The following is a 16,075-nucleotide window of genomic DNA, read 5'->3' as shown; positions in this document are numbered from 1 at the left end:
CTGTGGATATGTGTCGAGAGTTACTGGGTGATGCAGCTGCAACTAAAATTCAGTCAATACCACTTTCCGATGACACCGTGGCTAGATTAATTGTTGACATGAGCGATGACATTGAATGCCAACTCGTGGAACGAATAAAGGCAAGCCCTTATTTTGCCATACAGCTGGACAAGTCGATGGACATAAGCAACGCCGCGTTACTGTTAGTTTTTGTCCGATACTGCATGGACAGTAATCTTTGTGAAGATCTGCTATTTTGCAAAGAACTGCCAACGAGAACAGGGGCAGATAATGTAATGCACTGCCTTGATGAGTACTTCACTGAAAAAGGTCTTGATTGGAAATACTGCTCAGGTATTTGCACAGACGGCGCGGCTGCTATGACGGGAAAACATCGCGGTGTCATTAAACAAATCCAAGAGCAAGCGCCAGCAGCAAAGTGGACGCACTGTTTCTTGGTTTCTTGCACAGGGAAAGTCTTGCAACAAAGCAGATGTCACCAGAAGATGTGGGGATGTATTATTAATTAATTTGTTAAAAGAGTGTTCCCCTTGTGTCTGACCCAGTCATTGGTCTGACCTGCCCTGTTATTGTTACAGGAATAAATGGTTACGGAGTAAACCTGCCAAGTCTTTTTTATACAAGGAGAGTTTTCATCTATATAGCTGACTTGACCTAGTCTGCTACAGTGGCATAACAGATTAACAGCAGATTATATCATTGTACTTTTTGAATTTTCTGTTATTCTGTGTTCATACTATCATATTTGGAAAGGTGGTCCTCGGAATGTTTTTAAACAGTCATTGGTGGGCCATGAGTTGCAAAAGGTTGAGAACCCCTGAGTTAAGTGATACCCGTTTCGTATATCGGCACGAAATCCATAATTTTTTGCCAGCATGGCCAAATTTGGTGAAAATTGGACCAACGGTCTAGGAGTTAAAAAAAAGTAGGTTTTTAAAGAAAATCTAAATGGCGGACAGGAAGTTTGGCTGACTAAGGAAACATTGGTATCACTGTTCTCGGCATGACCCAAGAAGTCTATTAATACCAGTCTCATTACAATAGGCAAAATTCAAAGAAAGCTATTAGCATTTATTTGAAATTTCATTATAACTTTTGACCACAAGATGGCACTGTCTCAAAACTTTTTGAGTACTTTCAGGTCATGGCCTCGATGGTACATACAAAGTTTCGTAATGGTACACCGATGCACTCGTAAAATATAGCATTTTATATCATAATACTCTTGTAGTCCATGGCAATTTCATGTTTCAAGTCGACCACACCCAAAGTTATAATCATGTGAATATTTGATTTTACCACTAAGTGGCGCTGGCTCAAAACTTCTCAGGCTCCTTCAGGGCATCGTGCTGATGACCCATACCAAGTTTCGTATTGATACGCTAAAGCGTTCTTAAAATACAGCATTTTAGTACAAATTTCAAAATGGCTGATATGGGACAATTGGATATCAATTGACTCGGCATGTTGCCCTGAATCTATTGAGACCAATTTGTGGTTTGTGGGTAAAGTGTTCAGGAGTTATAAGCAAAAACAGCAATTTTTCCTATATCCGGACTACTAGGTGGCACTGCGCTGAAACACAGCCTCAGGTCATGGTTGTTAAATCACACACCAAGTTTGGTCTCAATATGCCAAACCGTTGCAGAGATATAGCCTCACATGCATTTTTACGTGCTCTTCGTCAAATTCATTCGCGCGTTATTCGAGAACGGTTTAACTAACCAATTTGAATTCCATAACTTTTTGCCAGCATGGTCTGAAGATGATCTGAGCCAATTTTGGTGAAAATCAGACAAACCATCTAGGATGAGTTCGAAAAAGTAGGTTTTTCGAACTATTAAAAATAGAGAAAAAAACTAGACCTTACGATTTTTTAATTTTGGTGTCCATTCGACTTGGCATGAGCCAAGGATTCGGAGGAATTTTTCTTCTAGACCTTTCGGTTCAAAAGTTATTAGCATAAACATGAGTGAAACTTTGGACAAGTGGTGGCGCTAGAGAGTTTGAGTTAGAGACTCAACATTTGCTGTGGTTAATGATGATACCTCATCATTATTAGTCACTATCAGTGTGCCATATTTCATAACTTTCCCGCAAACGGTTCTATGGGCTGTAATGTCTACGTAATGTCTCGTTCCCTCCTCTCAGGGAACCACGGTTATGCTGAGTAACCAGAGACGTTTCCATCTTTTCCTTTAAAGGGGTGGTTGATTGCGATTTCACTTTTTTAACGTTAGTTAGTGTGTAATGTTGCTGTTTGAGCATAAACAATATCTGCAAAGTTGCGGCACTGAAAGTTCAATGCAAACGGAGATATCGTCTTTTAAAATTCTGGCAGTGTAATGCCTACAAAAACGGCTGGTAGGGACTACAAGTTACTTCCCGGGTTCATGACGTAACACACCCAGATAAGCCCCGCCCTCGGGAAAGGGCAGCAAAGGAGTCGAGGCCATGCTGCGCTGCTTTAGAGAAGAGGAAGAGAACACTAGGGGTGCACGTAAAAATCTATTCATATATTAATCGCGATTCGGTCTTCTAACGATTCTAATGGATTAACAAGTTTCTAAATCACGGTTCTAAAGCAGCGGTTCTTAACACTGTTCCTCGCGTCCCCCTGCTTCTTGTAGGGCTACATGAAGTGATTTCCCAGCATTTTTTGAACACTGACCAATTGCAAATGTGATATTTATTTAAAACAATTCAGTAATAAGAAGTTAGTATTGTGGTATATATTAGACAAAAACTGCATTTTTTGGTCTCTTGTTTCTCATTTTCCTCTTGACAATACCCCATAGATTCTCTATGGGGTTCAGGTCTGGTGAGTTTGCTGGCCAGTCAAGCACACCAACACCATGGTCATTTAACCAACTTTTGGTGCTTTTGGCAGTGTGGTACTTTGTCCAACTCTGCGTATATTAAAAGCTATCATAAGCAGTAGCATTTACAAATAACAGTGTATCTAAAAGTATGAGACAACAACAAACAAAAAACATAGGCCTACCATTAAAAGCCGTGCTCACACAGGTTCTGCACGATCCTCTTCAATAATATCCTCTGCTTCTCAATCAGAGAAGCGATATTAACGACGCCGTTGTTTATAATACAACCGGAGCACATGCCCCTGAGGTTAGGGGCGGGACGTTTAGACCTGCACTAGAGGCGGTTTAGCCAATCACAACACACTGGGCTAGCTAACCAATCTGAGCCCATCGCCTATTTCTGAGGGAGGGACTTCATAGCAGGAAATGATCAGTGCGTTTCTCAGAGAAGGGACAGAGCAGTGTGGAATAAAGGTAAATGATGTGAAAAATAATGATTTTTTTTAAAACTAAGCATTAACACATGTTAGACTTCACCCCATAAACACAATCAAGCCTAGAAAAAAAAACAGTGAACCACCCCTTTAATCACCTCTGTAGTCTAAAGCATCAATTTAAAAATAAAACATTTTCCTAACTGATTTTGTCTCTAGGCAAACATTTCAAAGACAAGACAGAGATTGTTCAACTTATGAGCCTATGAATTCAATGGTGAACAGACATTTATCACTTCATAAATTACAGCAATAGAAAGTAAACAGAACAGCACCCTAAAACAAGCTTAAAACTGATAAACTTCATGTAATGACTCACAGCTCTGGTGTACCATATAACATGGTCAATTAATTATTGACCTGAAGCTCAGAACACTGTCATGGTGACATTTTGCCATTCCGTGTCCAATATAATCCACAGATGCAAATGGTAAAATGGAAATATATTGCTTACAGTTACATGGCTATTATTCAGACAGATATAATTAAGTTAAAGGCACTAAAAAAATCTGATAGTGACTATAGCGTATTTTTATAAGACAAACATGTTCCACTGAACACTTAGTTTGACTGTTGTTCTATATGATTATCGATCATAAACAGACGCTTGGCAATAATTTTTGGGGTCACCAAGCAAGATGTTTGTGTGGAATCCATCTGCCTGCCTCACTTAACTTTCTCTCGTGCCCAAGCACGGCAGGAAATGGGGCTGTGATATCCACCACAGGAAGGCTACAGTTCCCGTCACAGGAAAACTGTCCATATCAGTGCGCTGAACCACTCTGTGTGCCATCCTGAAGATACAAGTAACACATTAGCTATGCAAACAAGCATGCACTTGAAAATGGCAAGAGGAAAAACAATACAGAAAACAGTGTAAAACAGGAGTAATCAAATCGAAATTCAAATAATTTGTTTCCTTAAAGGGGCTATGTATATATAGAACTCAGAAACCTTGTTATTAGTGACACCGGTGGCAGTTAAGTGAACTGCAGTCAGCAACTTATTGCTTGTGCTCGCACTCGTGCACATGTAACATCAGAATCAGAATCAGAATGAGCTTTATTGCCAGGTATGTTTACACATACGAGGAATTTGTTTTCGTGACAGAAGCTTCCACAGTGTAACAGAATGACAGTGACAGAACAAAAAACACAGATAATAAAAAATAGAACAAGTAAATAAGGAATAAAAATATATAAATTGACAGTTGTATGTGCAGGTATATTACAATAGACAGTTTTGTATGTACAGGTACTGTATATTATGTGCAAATTTGAGGTGTAGACTGAGTCCAGCAATTCGTCTCTGGTGAAACTGATTGCAGGGATATAACTAAAGACAGGACAAACTAACAAAAACATAAAAACAACTGCGGAGCACACCACGGAGGCAGCCATCAGCGTCGGCGCCATCTTACTTACTCTAAGTAAGATGGCTAACATACAAGACTAATTAGCTTCTGGGCCAAATCCTGACTGATGGCGATCCATTCTTGCCTTATTAGTTCTCGGAGCTGATCACAATTCGTGGGCTTCTGCTTGTCCACTCGCCTTTTCAGGACGGACCACAGGTTCTCTATGGTACGGAGTTGTCAATCCGGTGAGTTGTCTAGCCACGGATCCAAAAATTTCAATATAATAATTTTCGAGCCACTTTATCACTCTTGCTTGGATGGTCTCAGGATGCTTCATTGTTGGCACAACACAGGACTCATGATAGCATTCACCTTTTCTTCTCTGAACAATCGATTTTCCAGATGTCCCGAACAGTTGGAATAGAGCTTCATCAGAGAAAATAACTTTGCACCAGTCTTCTGCTGTCCAATCCTTGTACTTCCTGCAGAATTTCAGTCTGTCCTTGATGTTTTTCTTGGAGAGAAGTGGCTTCTTTGCTGCCTTCTTGACACCAGAAATCGCAACTTTTCATTTTCCGTCGGTCTTAGTACACGATGTAACTACAGAAGAGTCACGTTTTAAATAGGAAAAATATAGAAACTCTTTGGTCTTTTTTGAGCGAGATGCTAACGGTCTAATCAGATTCAATGATCTATGCTAAGCTACAGCTAAAAGTGCTACCGCCAGACCCGGAGATCAGCTGAATGGATTCGAAAATGGTAAAACTCAACTGTTTAACTCTAGGGGAGTTGGAAAATGAGCCTATTTTCAAAAATAGTGGAGTGTTCCTTTAAGTTTTGTGACAAGCTGATCACACATTGGCAATAAAAAAAGTGATAATACATGAAAATTCTTATACATAGCCCTTAAATGCATTAATTGATAAAGTACTATATTGGATTTTTATTTTCAATTTCCATTTCAATTAATGGTCATTCCGTTTTTCCTTTCCTTTAATTAATCTTTATCAATTTTTTAAATGGAATAAAGTTTTTTTTTAAACATTTTTGTGGAAACTAATACACTACCATTGAAAAGTTGGTGGAAAGTAAAAAAAAAAATTATTCAGCAAGGTGGCATTAAATTGATCAAATGTAACAGTAAAGACATTTATAATGTTACAAAATATTTCAATTTCAAATAAATGCTGTTCATCAAATTTTCTATTCATCAAAGAATTCTGAAAAATGTATTACAGTTTTCTCAAAATATTAAGAAGCAAAAACTGTTTTGCGCACCAAATCAACATTTTAGAATGATTTCTGAAGGATCATCATATGACACTGAAGACTGAAGTAATTATTTATATTTAGGTGTGCATAATGTTTAAATGTCTTTCTATGAGAGATATTTTCACAAGATGCAGTTTTTCAATTTTGCTCCCTGTACAGACTGAAATGTATGAATGAATGAATGAATGAATGATTGTAATCGTGTCTCTGTAATTTGAGTGTGAAGGTTATAAAACACACGCTCTTACTTTATGCTCATGTACTATAGGCAGCCTGGATAACAGAAGAGGATCCTGGGATTCTTTAAGCGTCACTTCTCCGAGAGGAGAAAGAGAACGAGAGGCACAGAATTCAGACCTCTGCCGCCATAGCACTGCCCCCACCAACAGCAAACTGATGATGACTAACAGTCGAAGAACAAATAAAGGTGATCAAGGGAACATCAGTCCAATTACTGTAAGCAGTGACACAGAAAGACACTTCTCAAAATGATGAATGCAAGAAGGTTGCAACAGAGAAGTTAGACCAACCAGTCAATGAGAGGAGCCATGCAAATTGTGAAGCAGGAAGTGACGTTCTTGTTTTCGACTGCAATGGATCACTGTCTGAAAATGCAAAATAAAACAGCTTATTTGTAAATTTTTAATGAAGGAAGAAACATTTCCGTTAACCAAAGCATGGCAAGCATCCTTGCCAAAAGCATGAAACTATCATGCTGATTAGAGGATTATTAGAATGCAAAATAATCTATATTCCTGTTCAGCCTATATCATGTTAATTTATTTATTAACATTTATTTTTATCGGATCCCTGTAGTTCTATGAAACACTTATTTTTAAGGACATTTTCATTTACTTTTGTACAGTAATCAATTTATTGATTTGAAACAATATGTACTAGGAAATAGGGTTGCAAAGGGGTGGAAAATTTCCGGAAACTTTCCCAAAATCCCTGGAATATTCCAAAAAATCCTAGAAAGTTTCCAAAATTTCTGGAATATTTCCTAAATTTACTGTACATTTTCCACCTTTTTGCAACCCTACTGGGAAAAGCGATATACAAATAAAACTGACTTGACAAAGTAAAAGTAAATAAAAAATTAAGAACATAATGCTATGCTGTTCTTGTCAAATCAAGAGGTGACTAGAAACCAAAATGATCTATATTCCTGTTCAACCGGTCATGTTAATCATTTAGTATTTTATCGGATCCCTGTAGTTCAATGAAATATTAATGTATTTTAATGTTTGGTTTTAAGGACATTTCCGTTTAGGTGTAGGATGATACATTTTTGTACTTGTTTTGTTACATACTTATTTAGTACTTTCTCCACTGACTGGTCTAAAACAAAGTATAAAACAAAAATACACTCCCACAAGAAACCTTTGCAAAAACCGAGCCCAAATGGTATTCACAGCAATGGTGTGACCCCACATCAAATGTAGCATCTTGGAAAGTACCTTTCACACTTTTTTCAAAACTCGCGTGACAATTCACAGCACAGATGAAGCGGCGTGTTACTGTACAGTACACAGACTCTTTGAGCTACAAAAGCAAGGAAAAGCCATTTATAGCAACTACAGTATTACATTTACCAATTGACCAGATGCAAACAAAAGTAACATGTTTATAAGGCAGGTGCTTCTCCAACAAAAGAGCAAAATAAGCGAGCTATGATCCACTTAACAGTAAATTATAACTGAGCCAGTAACTGGGAACCACAAATCTACACAGACACAAATGCTCACTAACCAAAACTAGATGAGCAAATGAATCAAGTTGTTCAGAGTAGAGATGGGTGACTCGGGAGAGAGAAACAAACCTCACCAAGAGTACAGCATGACCTGAAGTTTCATGCATACACAGAGGTACAAACACGTCATCAAATCGAAAAAAATTCATTTTACTCTCTACGCACAGATTGAAACTATGAAATCATGTTTTTGTTTTGTAGCAAATGCGATTAACCTCACATTCTTTTGAATTTGTAGGGAAAACACGTGTGGACTAATCTACTCATTCTGTTTTATTATTATTTTCCACAATTCAGAATGAAAGTCATCAGAACAAATGAAAATATGACTTCTGTAATGTCTAAACACAAATATGCAAACTACTTGGATGCTTTTTAAACAGTTTACGGAAAGATTACGGAAATGACATAATATCTTCTGCAGAGCTGCTGTATTGCGGAATCGAATCTTGCAGCATCAACACTTTTATCCAACAATGAACTGACCTGAGCTGAATAAAGACACTATGGTTTTCTGTCGAGCTGTTAATAGCGTAACTGAACTTTGAACCTTTACACTGTTATTGAACTAAACCAACAAGGAATAATGACACTATTTTCTGTTTAGAGCTGCTTTACGTCAGAATTTGAATTTGTCTGTCATTAAGTGTAATTTTCCTGTTTATTACTGTGAAGCTGCTTTGAATATTTATTAAACAGTGCATTCATGTATAACACACTTAACTTGGCTCTACCAAGAACAGAAGTTAGTTACTATATGGAACAAAAACAAGTTATGTAAGAGAACAGTGTGAATATTTTTGACTACCTGTAGGCTGTAACAGTGGATGAAGGATGACCAGTCCAGCCGGTGAAACAGAACCAAGTCTCTGAGAAACCTGGAGCATGTTGCCATTGTGCTTGTCTGCACTACAAATAGAGTTGGTCAATTGGTCACTCCAGTACACTCGACTCTGCAGGGGACATACATTAAAAATTCACTACTCCATTATCAATGCAACATCAATATTAGATTTTAATTCATGTTGTTATAAATCAATAAAAATGCTTAATATATGAATATGGATCATATTAAATATTATTAAGAGTGAAACAGGCGTGTTTTGTTTTTGTTTTATTATAAAAGTAAACTGGTCATTGGTAGGGCAATAATTATATAGAATGAAGAAAAGTGACATGCGTTGTGTTATGAACCTCAAATACTGCCAGTCCAAACGGTTGATCCAGATATCCGTTGGACTCTACAACCGTCTTTCTATGTTGTCCATCAAATGCAACCCTTGATACTGTGCGCAGACCTGAGTCAGCCCAGTACAGCAGACCACGAGTGATATCTAAATGAGGAAAGAAAAATTTTTAAAATCGGTTTATTTATTTATTGATTCTGTTAATTTCCTGTTTAATACTGTGAAGCTGCTTTCAAACCTTTATTGTATAAAGCACTATAAAAATAAAGGTGACTGGATTTCACAGTTTATCTAACTCTTATCTTGTTTTCAGGTGTATGATCCATGATTGGTTTATGGATGGGTTTGGTATAATTTATAAAAAAAAACCTTGATGCAATAAGTGATGAAGTAAAATATGGAGTGATAAAAGCAAGCTAGATTTTACAACTTAATTGCATATGAGAAGTCTGACCTAAGGAGATTGCGACAGGATAGCGTATAGATGAAGTTATCAGTGCTATTCTGCTCGTCCCATTCAAACTGGCACGCTCAATTCTGGGAGACGCCTCACTATCTGCCCAGAACACATACCTGGGAAGAAAAACAGGTTCAACTCATTCAGACAAACTCACTAAATTCATTCAAATATTATCCAACCTTAAAGCGATACTCCACACAAATAAAAATGTAATTCTCTTTTCAGTTACTCACCCTAATGCTGACCCAGATGTATATGACTTTCTTTTTTCTGTTGAACACAAACAGAGATTTTTACAAAAAGAATCCATCTCTGAGTACATAAAATGAATTTGATGGGTAACTCAAAATTGAGGCTTCAAAAACCATGCAAAAGAACATGACGGTAGTCCATACAACCTTAGTTGATGAATCAATGTCTTCTGAAGCAAAACAGTAGGTGTGTGAGAAAAATACTAATAATGCTTGATGTAACGATAAACTCACGCATGAAGTGACAGTCCTCTGTGCTTCTGCATTACTTCTTCATAACACGCTTTCGTCATACTTCAAAATGTGCTGATGTTACGTCAAGAATGCATTCATAAATCTGCATTTGAAACAATGGTTTATAGTTAAAAAAAAAAAAGTTTAAAACATTAATATAAGACATTGATTCATCAGCTAAGGTCGAATGGATTACCATCATGTTCGTTTTACATGGTTTTTGAAGTGTCAACATTAAGGGACCCATGAACTCGCGTTATATAGAATCACAGAGATGCATTATTTTTCGAAAAATCTCTATGTTCCACTGAAGAAAGAAGGTCATTTACATCAAGACAGCCTGAGGCTGAGTAAATGATGAGAGAATTTTCATTTTTTGTGTGGAGTACCCATTTAAAGACAACAAGAAATCGATATTGGTCATATCTTTCCTGAATAAATGTTCTTGCTCTTATTGTACACAATTCATCACACTGGCATTAAAGGACAAATGTTTTCTTTATTATTATTAATCAAAATATTAGCACTTGTCACATTACACGTCAAATGTATGTGACTATCAACTATATAGAGATGAAGACACAGTATTTTTACCCTAGCAGCGGCTGGACAGCAACTGCAGTAGGTCTGGAGAGCCCAGAGATGAGCTCACTTTGTTTGGAGCCATTCAGAGAAGCCACGTGTAAAGCATGAGTGTCGGTGCTGACCCAGTACAGAAGCTCATGGATCCAGTCTACCGCCAATCCCAGAACGCCTATGGAAGCCTTTAACAACACAGCTGGTCTATGGTCACTGGAGTCTAAAGACACCCTGAAATAGACAAATATGTTTTGTGTTGGAACGATTTTTAAGCATTTAAGCATTAATTATATTAATGGGCAAAATTTTCTATTTAATTTATATGGCTCTGCACCTGTAGATGATGTCATTCTCAGGACTGGTCCAATATAACGTGTTCTTTGCATTAAGTGCTGAAACAGGTCCTGGTGAGGCTCTTTTATTTGTGATGTTTCTTTGCTCAGAGACGCTGAGGTCCATCCATTTAACACCCTCGTGAGTGCTGACCGCCACATGAACAGCAACACCTGTACCAGACAAATCAGTGTCACTATTGTTTACTAAAACTATTCAAAATCCTTTTTGTTCACTGAATTAAAGCTGAAATAAATGTAAAATAAAAGATAAATATTAGATAATTAGAATATTAAAACTTAAATTAAAAACAGAAATGTGGCCTTGGAAACTAATTAAAATAAGATACTATTACTTCAAACCGAATTTAAAAAAAAGATAAACTAAATAGAAATATTAGGAAACAAAATCGAATAATAATGACAAAAGCGAAACAAAATCGAATAATAATGACAAAAGCAAATACCAAAACTTAAACTAAAAGCAATTTCAAAATATGAATAAATACTATAATGTAAAATAATAATATTAAATTGACACTGACACAAGTATACACACAAAATATTCAAGATATGCAATCTTGACTGTCTGTGTCTTTACGGGCCAATTACATCGAAATCTTCCTCTCACCTGTAGCCTTGCACTGTCCAGTCCCAGCGGTCAGCACATACCCATCCTGACATTCACACGCAAGAGATCCATTGGTACGGACACAAATTTGATCACACTCATCTGAATCAAGACAGTGGTCCACATCTAGAAGTGAAAAAGTGAGTATTTGAGTGGAAAAGTTAAATCTATTATGACACTTTTAAAAGATAATACATGTTTTGTGTGTTTTTGAAGACAACTGTGATTTATTGTGGTAAACTATAGCATAACCAAAAGAGTAAAGCAGGACAAGCTAATTTTATGACATTTAAACGAGTATTCAGTAAATGTTTCCATATTAACACACAAAGAAATGATCGGTTTCATCTCACAAGGAGCCTGTCGCCTCACAGGGGCAGACATGTTTAGATCATATGAGCTGCTGAATACTACTACGTTTGTACACTACATGGAAAAAAAATGTATGATCACTGACTGTTCTACTGCGCTATTTCTACAACAACACTGTAACTGGTTTACATTGGACCATGCAATCATTTAAGCAGTTGACCAGTGTGACTAAATTCTCACCCTGACAATGTGTGTCCTGGACCAGCCTCATTCCACTGGGGCAGTCACACATGAAACCAAGGGGTAGATCAATACACAGGTGAGAGCAGCCACCGTTATCGATGTCACATTCGTTGTCATCTACAGAAACAGAGAAATAAAGACAAATAGTGAATTTATCTACATTTTTTCTCTACATCTTTCTCTGCATGCTATTTTTAATTCATATATATATATATATATATATATATATAATTAATACACTGCTGTTCAAAAGTTTGGAATCAGTAAGATTTTTTTATGTTTTTTAAAGACGTCTCTTCTGCTCATCATGGCTGCATTTATTTGATCAGAAATACAGAAAAGAAAACTGTAATATTGTGAAATATTATTGCAATTTAAAATAATGGTTTTCTATTTTAATATACTTTAAAATATAATTTATTGCTGATCAAACCTGAATTTTCAGCATCATTACTCCAGTCTTCAGTGTCACATGATCATTCTAGTATGCTGATTTAATATCAATATTGGAAACAGTTTTGCTGCTTCATATATTATTTTTTTGGAACCTGGTATATTTTTTTCAGGATTCTTTGATGAATAAAAGAACAGCATTTATTCAAAATGGAAATCCTTTGTAACAATATACACTACCGTTCAAAAGTTTGGGGTCAGTAATTTTTTTCTTTTTTCTTTGTTTGAAAGAAATGAATGCTTTTATTTAGCAAGGATGTGTTAAATTGATAAAAAGTGATAATAAAGACTTAATTTGTTATTAAAGATTTTTATTTTAAATAAACGCTGTTCTTTTTAACTTCATTCATCAAATAATCCTAAAAAAAGTATCACAGGTTCCAAAAAAATATTAAGCAACATTAATAAATCAGCATATTAGAATGATTTCTGAAGGATCGTGTGACACTTTATACTGGAGTAATGGCTGATGGAAATTCAGCTTTGCATCACAGAAATAAATTATATTTTAAAGTATATTATTTTATCATATTACTGTTTGTTTTTTTGGCTAACTTTTGAACAGCAGTGTGTGTGTGTGTGTACATATATATATATATTTCCCCGCCTCTGGTCTACTACGCATCCCTGCCTCTGCTGAATTATTTTCATCTCCGGTAGCGCCGAAGTCCAGATCTGAATCAAATGACTCGCGATACGCGCTTTGAAGTCCCGATCTGAATCAAATGACTCGCGATACGCGCTTTGAAGTCCCAATCTGAATCAAATGATTCGTGATACGCGAACCGATTGGAGCAATTCAAAATAGTGAATCATTTTGCGACGCAATGGTTTAACTGATTCGGAGTTTCAGAAAGCTCCGTTGATACTGTAAAATGTATGTTCTTTGCTCACTTTCCTATATAATTTATTCGTTGTTTGAATAACCGTTGAAATTAATTAAATTGCGTTAATATATATATACCACAGTTCTCTTCATCGCTGCCATCTTCACAGTCTTTGATGTTGTCACACCTCCCAGAATTGGGCACACAGCGTCCATTCGTGCACCTGAACTGTGACCTAGCGCATGTCGGTGCGCATGTGTTGAACTGTTCATCTGCTCCATCAGAGCAGTCAGGCCTGCCATCACAGACGCTACGGGAAGGAACGCAGCGCGCTGCTGCCACACAGTGGAAGGAGCCACTAGTGCAATTCAAACAGGAGATCTCATCGCTGCTGTCTCCACATTCATCCACACCATCACAGCGAAGATTCAGAGGCACACATCTGCCATTATTACACACAAACTGCTCTGTACCGCACGTTGGAAAACCTGCGAAAGATGAGAGTAAAAACAGCTCTTTAGTTCTGAGAGATTTTGAAAACGGTGAAGGACAGTTTGAGCAGCAGGAATAACCTACATGTGGCTTTAGCACAGAAACAAGACAACATTCTCTATTAATAGTATGTAGCTGGACTACATTTGATCAAATTAAGTAGGTAAATATAATCTGGGACATATTTTGCAGTTTTGACATCAGCATTTGCTGTAATATCATAGTTGCCAAATTGCAAAATTTAACATTGCAATAATATCAAAATAAAGGGGAAAAAAACATTATGTTCATAATTATGAATCATAATTTGTAACAAGAGCACAAACTTAGATTTATTCTGTGATATGTTTATGCTTTCCCAAAAGATAAAAAGCATTTGATGTGGGAACCTGTAAAAGGTTTTTTTAATGAGTTCCTTCCTACATCTCAACAATAGCCCTGCTTCCCTCAGTCACATCAGTGAACACATGTGATCTCGGTCACATGTAAGATGATGAAAGAAGACTTGTTTGATAGAGCAAGAAATGCATGCATAAGAGTTTAAATGTCCCACATGAACAGTACAATACTGTATGGCAAAAAGTATGCAGACACTCCATATAAAATCAAAGGGTTTGACTATTCCAGAGAAAGCTAATTTTAATGCTATACCATACAATGACATTCTAGAGAATTCTATGGTTCCAACTTTGCTGCAACAATTTGAGGGGGTCATTTTCTGTTCCAAAATGACAGCAAATAAAACAAGGTTCATAAAGAAATGTGTGGAAGTCCAGACCTGAACACCTATTGAGCATCTTTGTGATGGAAGCTACAAAAAAAGTTGATTTCTGACTCACAAAACGATGAAGTTCAGTTTTGACCCATTATAAGTCCCCATATGTATAACCATAATTGTACTTATTTTTAAGAGACAAACATTGACTGAAATAATATTTATATGAATTAATTAAATTTTTTAACACTTCTTTGACCTTTCAGTAATGCCTAAACTGGGAAAACAAAGTAATAAATAACTGTAAATATAAAAGAAGCAGAGCAACAGGCTAGGGATTTTCAGGTACCCGGCAAATGCATATATATATATATATATATATACTGGTAAAAAATATATATATGTGTATGTTTTTTTGTGTGAATAACAATCTGAAGTCAAACCATTTTATATAATTGTATAACATGTTAGGTTATGTCTGTGAATCCGCAAGAATTTTCTGCATAAATTTGACCTACACTGAAATCAGAATCATATTCATCCAAATCCAATAAATTAAGAGAACGCATTTAAACTAAAAATTTAAATATTAAGTAGATTAAAATAATATCTTTATGATGGTATACGCAAAATTATTAAGGTCTCACAAACTTTCTAGCGTCACTGTATGAACAGCGGTCTATTATCTCACGCGTGCACGTGGAAACTCCTTTGACACAATACAAAGGAAGTGCAAAATGAAATCTAGTGACAATACGGTTTTTTAAGTTAATTTCGTCCATGTTAAAGTGCATGTGCTTGATAGTAATATCGCAAGTTCTATTGTTACATTTATACTGCACGTGGAAAATGGGAACATTAAGTTTGACAGCTGCATGTGTGTCATTCGATCCAATCAGATGGCGTGAGAGCGCAGCGTGCAGCGTGAGGTCCAATAGGAAAGTGAGAACGCTACCGACGCGTTCAGACCTTTTTATACAGTCTATGGTTCAGACACATTAGACGCATGCATTTATTATCCTTTGTCCACACAGATTTACAAACCATCCCTTACCTTCTGTTAAATTTAATCGTGACACACACGTCCACAGCAGTAGTAACACACCAAGGTGTTCCATGCCTTGCCCGGTGTCCTGTCCTCTGTCTAAAAGATGCGCGCTTGTCGCAAGGCAATGACGTCATTTCCGCATTACAGTATATGTAATCACCTGTTTTTATACAGTCTATGGTAATCACCCCAAAAATTAAAAAGTCGACCCCAGAAAGTGTTGTGATACTAAGCCACACTTTAAAATGTATGAAGGTCGTTGTATTTTATAACAGAATATCAAATCAAATGGATAGCTATTTTTAATAGCTACAGATGGCAAAAGCTCACCTTTTTTTAAGTAAAATATTTCACAAAAATAAATTAGTTTGGTTTTAAATTGTAAAACAATAGATATACTGTTAAAATCACCTTTGGTTATACTCTGCTAGGAACCCTTTGTGAACTTAATTCAGTCATTTACAAATCTTTCCACTTATGTCTAGTAATTCATCCTTCATTAGCCTATTTATATGCATGTATATGTATGCATGCATATGTGTCCCTTTTCAATTTGCACAACATTTGTGCAGTCCTTACACAATTGTTCATT

The 16,075-nt window shown here is 36.4% G+C and overlaps 1 protein-coding gene across 1 annotated transcript; it reads right to left on the bottom strand.

Moving 5' to 3' along the window:
• Positions 1-3,430: 3,430 nt before the first annotated feature.
• Positions 3,431-15,606, bottom strand: LOC107758020 (low-density lipoprotein receptor-related protein 8-like). The gene is made up of 12 exons (XM_016575658.1): positions 15,490-15,606; positions 13,366-13,716; positions 11,946-12,065; positions 11,394-11,519; positions 10,765-10,936; positions 10,446-10,661; positions 9,361-9,479; positions 8,914-9,053; positions 8,528-8,672; positions 6,497-6,571; positions 6,215-6,369; positions 3,431-4,131 (listed from the first exon to the last, which is right to left on the bottom strand). Exons 1-12 carry the CDS (start codon positions 15,551-15,553, stop codon positions 4,102-4,104), a joined length of 1,713 nt encoding a protein of 570 aa, XP_016431144.1. The 5' UTR covers positions 15,554-15,606; the 3' UTR covers positions 3,431-4,101.
• Between the last annotated feature and the right edge of the window lie 469 nt (positions 15,607-16,075).

This window comes from Sinocyclocheilus rhinocerous, unplaced genomic scaffold (genome assembly GCF_001515625.1).
Source record: "Sinocyclocheilus rhinocerous isolate Xijiao unplaced genomic scaffold, SAMN03320098_v1.1 scaffold1314, whole genome shotgun sequence".
Lineage (NCBI taxonomy): Eukaryota > Metazoa > Chordata > Actinopteri > Cypriniformes > Cyprinidae > Sinocyclocheilus > Sinocyclocheilus rhinocerous.
The sequence above is the reverse complement of the archived record's forward strand: the minus strand, read 5'-3'. Positions and strand labels throughout refer to the sequence as shown.

What these genes read in the sequence shown, in the direction of transcription:
- LOC107758020 (XM_016575658.1), bottom strand. Translation starts at nt 15,553, where the DNA reads ATGGAACACCTTGGTGTGTTACTACTGCTGTGGACGTGTGTGTCACGA. An exon ending in CAGCGATGAAGAGAACTGTG is followed by an intron (nt 12,066 to 13,365) that starts GTATATATATAT and finishes CTGTTTCTGTAG; the next exon opens with ATGACAACGAATGTGACATC. An exon ending in TCCACTGTTACAGCCTACAG is followed by an intron (nt 6,572 to 8,527) that starts GTAGTCAAAAAT and finishes TTGCATTTTCAG; the next exon opens with ACAGTGATCCATTGCAGTCG.